General features: G+C 39.2%; 2 protein-coding genes across 2 annotated transcripts in view; one reads left to right on the forward strand and one right to left on the reverse strand.

Annotated features, from left to right (window-relative positions):
- Positions 1-1,275: 1,275 nt before the first annotated feature.
- LOC139761510 (uncharacterized) lies at positions 1,276-7,000 on the reverse strand. Its single transcript, XM_071685775.1, has 4 exons — positions 6,883-7,000; positions 5,811-6,047; positions 1,799-2,025; positions 1,276-1,437 (listed from the first exon to the last, which is right to left on the reverse strand). Exons 1-3 carry the CDS (start codon positions 6,998-7,000, stop codon positions 1,802-1,804), a joined length of 579 nt encoding a protein of 192 aa, XP_071541876.1. The 3' UTR covers positions 1,276-1,437; positions 1,799-1,801.
- Positions 7,001-7,290: 290 nt separating this feature from the next.
- Positions 7,291-10,561, forward strand: part of LOC139761552 (uncharacterized) — a 14,866-nt gene continuing 11,595 nt past the window's right edge. The window contains exon 1 of the mRNA XM_071685818.1: positions 7,291-7,533. The gene's annotated coding sequence lies outside the window, so the exon portion shown is untranslated. The remainder of the gene's footprint in view (positions 7,534-10,561) is intronic.

A 10,561-nucleotide genomic window follows, 5' to 3' on the forward strand; every position in this document is an offset into this window, starting at 1 on the left:
ACTTTACACAATTGTAGTGTAGCTTATGCTATCACAGCTTCGATATTTATTTAATCTAAGAAACATATTTTCTTTATTTTGATTTCTCACAGCTATGATTTTCATAGCATACACTCATCACAACTAAGATATACAACATGGCTACACAAATACACTTTTTATGCTCAGAAAAGAATCGTACCATAAAAATCAGTGAAGGTTTTGTATGTCTGAACTGAATTCAGGCTCTGTCAATTTGTAAACAGTTTCATCGGTCATTTTGTCACACCTGTGGTGCCAGACTCAGTTATCAATAGCCACACGCTTGTGAAGTGAAACTGCACATTTTTGTGGCAAAAAGAATAGATGGCTTTCTAAGTGTGTGTGTCACGCTAACGTAACGCTGTATGTTTGCAACTCTTGTTCAACAAAGAGATTATGGCAAACTTGTACTGTGAAGAATGACTTAGGAACCCTGTCCAATTCAGACGACTTCAGACGACTTATTTCTTAATCTTTACACCCAGTGTGGGGTTATAAAGATTAACCAGAGACTATAGGCTTATATACTAAGTTCCACTGATTCAACCAGAGATTCGAGGCTTATATACTAAGTTCCATTGATTCAACCAGAGATTCGAGGCTTATATACTAAGCTCCATTGATTCATCTACTCAAGTGGAGCATAATGGATAGAATGAGAGACTTACAGAAAACAAATGACGAACGAAACAGTCCACATTGAGGCACAAGTGTAAGGAAGGAAGTGTTAGGTTTACCTTGGCTGGGACTTGTGTAGTGTGTGTGTGTGTGTGTGTGTGTGTGTAATCAGGGGTATGTGGCCCACCATTATTACTGCCATGTTGTCCATCACACCTTACTGATGACTGTAATTGGTCGTAACATATCAACTGGCAATTCCCTTGTCACTCTGTCCTGAAAGTGACCAATCCATGGATCCCTTACACATGGGACTGACACTTCCCAGAGAAAATGACCTTGGGGGAAAATGACTCTACTTGACATCTGACCTCTGATAACGACATGTCTTTTCGGCAAGTGGTTCCTAAACTAATCATATCATCTTGTATTGAGGTTAAACATATAGATTATCTGTAAGTCAAATTTTTACCGACTCAATCAACATATTCTTGAAGTCAAATCGTATCCAATACTTAATGATTCATTAGAATCTTTCTGTCAACATATATCAAAACATTGTTCGTTAATCTTATACATATATCGAAGAGTACCAAAACACTTACTTCATGTCTCAGTAAATAACACAGAGTTTTTGCATAGTTATTTTATTGTTCTCATAAAAATATTTTCTTGATATTTCCAAGGGTAAATGAGGAAGATGATGAATCAGAGCCGCGACCAAGTTCCACATGAGAGTAAAATGTTATATTCCAGTATTGCTGTAGTCCAGGATTCCAGCTGGATCAACTGCGTGGCCTGGAATGGATAAACATGATAATGATCAATGTGATCCAGCTCATCCATGGTTCCATTTGACCTTTAACTACATAGTACTGAAGCTAACGACATGATCCTTTGTTAGGAACATGTTGATTGTTACAATACCTTAACTTTTATTATAGATATTGAGTTATGAGGCAGATATTGCATCTACAATATCCTCATTTGATTATAGAATGAGACAGAACTTAAACTGTATTTAGATAGGAAATTATAATGACCATATTCTTATAAATCTATAATACATGAAGACTGTATGATTGAATCTTTTGCCCTTAGTCTTATATGCCAGGAAAAAAGCTGTCTACAAAACATTACAATTATGTATAGAGCATACCTCTTATCTCCCATAGCCGTATCCACCATATCCACCATGACCATAGCCGTATCCACCATAGCCATATCCTCCATGACCGTATCCACCATAACCACCATATCCTCCATAGCCGTATCCACCATATCCTCCATAGCCACCATGTCCACCATAGCCATAGTAACCAGGTTCTGGTAGGGGACTGGCTGAGGCTAGGGCCACCAGCAGAAGAGAGACAACACAACGAACACCTGCAACACATGATGGTGGTAATGGTGGTTGACCCTTAATCACTGGTACGGGTCAACTAGCCAAAATATCAACAACCATCCACAGTGACTTAAATACCTGAATATCTCTTTCTACCATCAGAATGTAATATAATTACTCAGATAAAGACACAGCTGTCAAAATTTCATTGATTGATGCTCTGAAATATAATCAAAAGGCTCTCTAAAGACTTATGTGATTTAGATGATTTAGATATTAGGATATGACGTATATTTCTAAATGCTATTGGAACTCACGGCCTTATACATGATGGTGTTGAAGCCTCGAGTTTGACTGACTGTCTACAGCCAAGCTCCAGCCTTATATATATATATATATACCCCCAGCCACCCTCAGCACTGACGAGACTCGACGACCAAGAGGGGAAAAAAAAGAAAGAATTATAATCTTTTCAAGACACGTATCCCTCTGGCCTTGAACCGGAGACACTGGAAAACAATAACACAATAGGAAACAAATTCATGGCTTATGACAATAGTTCTGTCATTCTTTACCTGTGTGCGAATACCTACCCAGCCTAGAAACATTCAATCGAAAAGGAAAATATACATGGCAAATAAAATATTTTGAATTATTTTCTTCTTTTTTTTTCTTTTCTTATTACGATCAGAACTAACCTCACTGACAGTGTGTTATCCTGTCTTGATTATTTCTGACTGACGCTTTTAATTCCAATCACAGACTGAGATTATGTCATAAGCTCAAAATAAAGTTAACATCAAGGATTGGGTCTGTAACACTTGTGTTGTAAGTCTGCCAAAAGCCAAAGCAATACTCCAAGACACAATTGTGTTCTTCTTTGAGCTTACACATTTTCTTTGTCCCTTTTGCAATTCTGTGATCATCATGTGGTAATTAGGTGATTATTTTCATACTTTATGATGATGGTTTAATTAATTATTTCCTCTGGGATGGGGTCATAGTGGTAGATATTTGGCCAATGATCCAAAAACGTGTTCCTGTTTGACACTCTTGGGTGTATACCTTGTGGTATAAGTGTAGGACCCTTCTGGTGTTTATCCTACCTAGGGAAGTAGTGTGGGGAGTAGTGTGTGTGTGTGTGTGTGAGCCTGGTAAAACTAGCCCCTTAAGCTGACATACGTGAGTGCTAACAGTAGCTAATGAAGAAAAAAAAGACACACATGAAGTGCCCATTAGCATCTAGCGACCATCCACATACTAGCGTTCATCCACCGAGGTATACACATTGCTGTCAATTCCTTGACGCATATGAGAGAGAGAGAGAGAGAGAGAGAGAGAGAGAGAGAGAGAGAGAGAGAGAGAGAGAGAGAGAGAGAGAGAGAGAGAGAGAGAGAGAGAGACACGCGTCCATTCATATCAATCATGCAAATGCACCTGTGTTTTTTCTCCCTTAGCCAGGTATTCTCAGTTAGCAGTCCCTTTTCAACACATATTCATGCATACATGAATATAGCACACCTAAGATAGATCACACACATACACACACACACACACACACACACACACACACACACACACACACACACACAAACAAACAAACAAACAAGAAAGTACAGCAGACAGTCTTTATGAGAACAACAATTTGCATTTCTTCAGTGTTAACGTGTACGTTACGTTGTTCATCGTTCATCATTTATGGCTAGTTTACCAATGGCTGTAGAATACGAGAAGGACAATATACCTTTCCCTCCTGTATCTCTAGTATCATTATTTTCCTTCTCTTTAGGAAAATCCGGATCGAACCCTTCGTTTTTGGCCCTTTGACGTTCGTTTGATTATCCACGTTCGTGCAGTTGCTGCTATACGCCTGCAGGAGCATCCACTCCCTCAAAAGACTCATTCGTGGTCGGTTCGCCATTTCAAAAGGGATCGAATGTCATTCTTTTATTATTCTACGTAGTTGTTGTTCCTCTTTTAGCCTTGAACTTTCGTCCTTGATACAGAACCTGAGTAGTACAGATCAAGTCGTCTCAAAATGGCCCATCATTTCCTATCTGTGTCCCCTAATGTTACCACCATCTATCGTTTTTGTTCGTGTGTCATTTGCCTTTTATGTCTATAGATCATTAGTCATGTTAGAAGTCACTGACAGGCTATTCCATAGACAAGATAGATAGATCAATCATTTACCAAGATCTTGCAAGATTTCATCAACACTTCACATTCTTCAAGTCCAAGGCTTTCTGATTACTGCCTCCCATACACTATTACTAGAGATGGTTCTATTACTAGGATAGATATGGCTCTATTACTAGGATAAAGATGGCTCTATTACTAAGATAGAGAGGGTTCTGTTACTAGGATAGAATGGGCAGTATTACTAGGATAGAGAGGTCACTATTACTAGGATAGAGGGGGCTCTCTTACTAGGATAGAGATGACTCTATTACTAGGATAGAGAGGGCTCTATCACCAGGATAAAGAGGGCCCTATTACCAGGATAGAGGGGGCTCTCTTACTAGGATAGAGATGACTCTATTACCAGGATAGAAAGGGCTTGTGAGCATTATCAGATAACGTCTTATTAACGCGTTACTTCATAGATAACATAGTCATGGGGGACACCATTTGTATTGGAGATACAGATTCACTGGAGTCAACATACACACACTGAAGACACCATACACACACTGAAGACACCATACACACACTGAAGACACCATACACACACTGAAGACACCATACACACACTGAAAACACCATACACACACTGAAGGCCTTTTACCTGCTGGAAATGACCAAAATCATTCCATTTTCCATTCTTGGATTACGCCTTGCTGGTTTTCATCCATCCAAAAGGTATAATACCTCTCATATATAAGACTATATATATAGATATATTCTTCCTTTATACGTTCCTATCATATATAACATCCTCGATTTCTCTTTTTTCTTCCCTTGTGCAGCAAAGGAGATAATATTTCCTATGGTAAAGAATCGATTTATTTCAGGTGGTATAGGAATGACACACTTCTTCTTCTTCTTTCACTAACTTATTATTCAGAAAATAGGAAGAGTAAAAAAAAGAACTATTTTACAAATGGGGTAAATGGGAATGTAAACAGTAAGAACCAAGACAGATGATAGATTTTACAAGATATTTTTCGTGGATATTTTTTTTCTCGAAGGGTGGGTGGGTGGATTTTACAAGATATTTTTCGTGGATATTTTTTTTCTCGACGGGTGGATGGGTGGGTGGGGGGGTGTCTTTCTGGATCACATGGCCATACGTCTGAAAAGAAGATATAAATGAATTATCAGTTTATAGATTTATTCCATGGAATAACACTCAATGACCTAAAACTAATTCTAACTTTGAATATAGTCACTTGTGACACATGCTAAGATTAACATATCATTTTAGTGTTAATTTAACAATATCCATCAGGGCTTTTAAAATGTATTGGATGGTATTTAGAAAAAAAAGATGATTATATCTGCTTCACATATCAAAGTCCATGAATTATGATATATATTTTGGTTAAAGTAATATTATGAATGAGTGTAGATATCAGCACATGTACATTCAAATCTAGGCATGTTAGAACAGTCAAGGCAGAGTGTAGTACCTGACTTACGGTAAGCGATTCAAGTCAGTGTTGTACTTGACTTACAGTGATGGTGAACAAATATCCCTTTTGAGGGAGGTATAGGGGGGCCGACGTCTGGAGGTGTCTATGGACTACCTCCACTTATGTTGACACTAAAGCATTCTCCTGACTCGCTTAAAACTACAGAATATCATTACATTAATCTCACCTTTAACGACCATAGCCATATCCACCATGTCCATGTCCGTATCCACCATATCCATGTCCATATCCATGGCCATAGCCGTAGCCATATCCATAGCCATAACCATGACCGTATCCACCATGACCATATCCGCCATATCCATGTCCATAACCACCATAGCCACCATAGCCACCATAGCCAGGTTCAGGCACGGGGCTGGCCAGGACAGCAGGCCACAAGGAGGAAGACAGACAACACAGCGATCACCTGCAACACAACATGATGGTAGTCAAGTGTTGTTAACCAGCAACACAACATGATGGTAGTCAAGTGTTGTTAACCAGCAACACAACATGATGGTAGTCAAGTGTTGTTAACCAGCAACACAACATGATGGTAGTCAAGTGTTGTTAACCAGCAACACAACATGATGGTAGTCAAGTGTTGTTAACCAGCAACACAAAGTGGGTAATGCTAATCTCACATATCAATTCTATGATTATCTTACCATCATTTGCATGGTAGACAAGAAAACACTCTCACATCCAGTGACTCTCTTCTCCCTAGTCTTTAGATACGTTGATTGAAAGAAATTTCCTCTTTCAAAAAACCATATATATAACCCTTGTTCGACTTGTTACCACTGCCTGTGTATGCCAATAGACCTTGTTGTGCATTGGGATGGCTTATACATGACAAAAATGGAGTTAACTGACACTTCTATTCACTGACACTTCTATTCTACAGTGGCATTAGTGGAAAAAGGACTCACAGTCTTGTACATGGTGGTGTTGGAACCTCTGGTTGAACTGAGTGTCCACAACCAGGCTCCAGCCTCATATATATACCCCCAAGCCTTAACAATAGCAAAGGTTCGACAACCCAGGGGAAGAGGGGGAAAAAAATAAGAACATAGATTCCAGATATATATATTATTTCAGTCCTGGCCTGAATGTACCGGAAAAACAATAGCACCGTGAAAAATAAATTGTGCCGACGGGGAAAATATATATATATATCAACTGCAAAATCAGTGTTTCGATTCAGAGACCATGGAATACCTGGGATTGATCAAGCCTTAAGACCTTGCCTTTCCTAACCTCCTCTTGTTCGCTTGATTCCCAGAGACCCTCCAACAATCCTTTTCTCAATTACCTCAACTCCTGGAAACCCCCTCCCACACTTCAAGCCTCTCAAATCATTCTTCTCAAATCCCATTCGTCCTATCGAAGCCCAATCGGTCTCTGAGCTAAAACTATTTTCACGATCGCTGCAAATCTCTTTTGGTTTTTTAGGGGGGCAGCAGTATGTATGTGTATATATGTATGTGTCTCGTCATCCCCAAGTTGTGAATATTAGAGGCTTCAGATCCTACCCTCAGGTTTCGACACTACATCGAACACTATGGGTGACCTGGACGCTTACTGACATCTAGCGGAGAACAGGAACTATAGACGAATGAATCGTTCACCTCTCCCTCTGTAAACATACCAGTACGTTATGCCATACGTTGTGGGATCTGCTTATCTGAACGTTAATATGGATAACCACTACAGTAAACTGTCCATTTCTATATACACCACCATCGCTGCTACCATAGCTATCTTCCACCTCCAATGGCTTTGTGTGTACGCCTCCATTTGCACCGAAGCCTACATAACTTTATTGGCAGTTATCGACACCACAGCCAGTGGTCAGGCCAGGTCACTGGAGGTCACCCATGACATCTCAGGACAAGAACCAGCGCTGAGGTAAATAATCTACTCCATTTTGTTGTTCTATATGTTATAGCCTGTTTCGCTTGTCTCATAGCTAGCCAAACACTGTTGAATCGAAGTCCGCCGCGCCTTTCTGAACACCCAGTTGTCTAATTCCCTGTCGAAAAAAATAGAAAATGGTAGGTTTCTGAACCCATGACACACTGAAATCTTGTGATAAGAGTACCACACGTTTTCTAACATCTGAGAAACGACAAAATGTTGGTTTATTTTGCTTTGTTTTTTTGGTCTGTCGTGTCCTAAGCTCTCACAGCATTCGTCGTGAGAACAGGAGACCACAGTGGCTTTCTCGTGATCAAGCAGTCATGTTGAATGAAGCACTTGAGCATTACCCGAAGCCTTGACATGAATGCTTCGGAGCCTCGCCCTGAACAATGACAACATTTGCCAGATAAAAGGGGAGAACTATGTAATTTCGGAGGACACGTACCTCCCTAACCTCGACTATTGGTGTGTGTGTGTCTGTGACATTGACAAGCTCCCAGGGTGGAGGAGGGAAAGAGAGAGTCGATCAACATGATAAAGAACGCGTGCACAACCCGGCGCGGGTGGTGGAGGAGAATTCGCACTGCTTCGGGAGTGAAATATGAACCGCGAAGTTCGAAGCATTTTTATGCCTGGTTTGTTTCGCCGGGATTGAGATACCTGCCGGAGGTGTGAGGGTTGATCAAGTGGGTGTTGGAGTGTGGAGGTGAGAGCGAAGAGGGAAAGAATGAAAGAAGTGGTGAGAGCGAAGAGTGAAAGAAGTGGGGTGAGAGGATAAACCGTAGTTAGGGAAAGAGAAGAATCGGGGAAACGAAGTGAATGAAACTGTTTCAGACACCAAGTTTCGAATGCAGGAAAAAAAATTAGAAGAACTTTGATATGATTTTAAACAATGTCTTACGTACAAAGATACAAACATATATATATAAGAACTGAATAAAAATCATTCTCAGTTACTTCGTCTTCTTGAATTAGACAATATAAATCGATTTATATGTCGTTTATATAGTTATAAGCTCTTGTCATGTAGGCTTATAATGACCAGTGAACCCTTTCAATTCTTTTTTGTAAAGTCAACTGTAAGGTGCATGAGAGAGAGAGAGAGAGAGAGAGAGAGAGAGAGAGAGAGAGAGAGAGAGAGAGAGAGAGGAACGGTATAATTTCTATCTTAAACGTAACTACAAAGATGATCATTCCGTTTTCTTTTTAAAGGCTTTAACTGTAATTCATCCACGAAGTCATTCACTGTATTTTACATTTAATGAATAACTACCTAACATCAACCACTGCAAAAGGAATTTAATGTTTACACTAATGGGCCACTGTGATGTATTGGTCAGTGCTCTCTTGACTGTGACGCATTCAGAGACCGCCCGGGGTCGAGGGCATGGGTTCGAATCCCAGTTGCGGCCGTCGGTCCAAAGTCAACCCAGCTGTTCATCCTCCCTTACGGATTAGACGATGACTAGAGTACCTGCTTGGCTTAGGCTGATATATATATATATAGCTTCGTCTCTTCGATGTATATCAACTGACTGTTATATTTCTCTCTTGTGTCTCCCCTGATGATGTGATTATTACACGAAAGTGCACTTGGGAACTTTTCGTGTTTCATTTTCCCCGTGGACTCATAGGAATATATATATATATATATATATATATATATATATATATATATATATATATATATATATATATATATATATATATCATAGCGTTAATGAAGTGGCCTAGATTAAGGCATTCAGTTTATCTGTGCCGCCTCATTTAACATAAGAAAACAAATCGGATTAAATGCTTTTTGCAGATCCCAAAGAAAGAATAAGCATGAATTATTAGATTATGAACAAATATGAATTATCAGAGCAAACGCCAGTAATTGGAAATAACAGCATGATAATTGGAACCAACCAAATGATTATATGATTAGGTGTTACCGGGCTCCACCTGCTAGAGGTTACACCTCGAGTGAAAGGTCACCTCTGCCGAGGTCTGTTCAATTAGAGTCTCATTTCAAAAGAGTCTACACTTCCCAGCTACTGGAAGTAGCGCAGCCTTTAGAAAGAGGTATTGGGTCATACCAGAACTCTCCTAGAAATTAGTTCTGGGATAGATATGAATAAGTAGATAGTAGAAGTAGAAATAATGGTAGAAGTAGTAGTAGTAGAAGTAGTAGTAGCAGTAGCAGTAGAAGTAGAAGTAGTAGTAGTAGAAGTGGTAGTAATAGCAATGGGTTTAGTCGTAACAGCAGTGGCATATCTTTATCATTATCCATACCATTTATCAATATCATTATCATTATCAACATTAATGACACACTGAATAACGCAAGCTTTATCATATTATTATCATTTCCCTCCGTTTTCTTCTCGTTCTACGTAGCTTGTCTACACTACACAGACACGCCCTTTCTGACAAAGGTGTTTTTCCCTCCCCTCTGGGCGTGTCTCTGTGGCCCTGTCAATGACAGCCATTGTCATTGCTGACAATGCCAAGACTTAATGCATTTCCTGGTAACACGCTGGGGCCTTCACGCGCTCGCGCAAAACTGAGCGTTTTCACCTCTGACGTGATAATGTTGTACATATTGCACTCATTGTGTGACGTTTTCTGTACGCCAAAAAATATATATAGGCTGCTTTCTTTGGATAGTGTTCTACTTATATATATATATATATATATATATATATATATATATATATATATATATATATATATATATATATATATATATATATATTCCTATGAGTCCGCGGGGAAATGAAACATAAGTTCCCAAGTGCACTTTCGTGTAATAATCACATCATCAGGGCAGATACAAACATACAAACGTCTAAAAGCCAGGATCAGTCATTAATTAGCTCTAGTTTTAAGTCTATTTTTTTCATCCAGTTGTCTATAACTCTTTCTTACATGTTAACTCTTTCTCTTATCTTAATCTAATGATAAGATAAAGAGTCGATTTCATATATTTTTCTTTCTTGTATCTTCCCTGATGAAATGATTATTACACGAA

The sequence above is a fragment of the Panulirus ornatus genome, chromosome 40 (assembly GCF_036320965.1).
Source record: "Panulirus ornatus isolate Po-2019 chromosome 40, ASM3632096v1, whole genome shotgun sequence".
Taxonomy (NCBI): domain Eukaryota; kingdom Metazoa; phylum Arthropoda; class Malacostraca; order Decapoda; family Palinuridae; genus Panulirus; species Panulirus ornatus.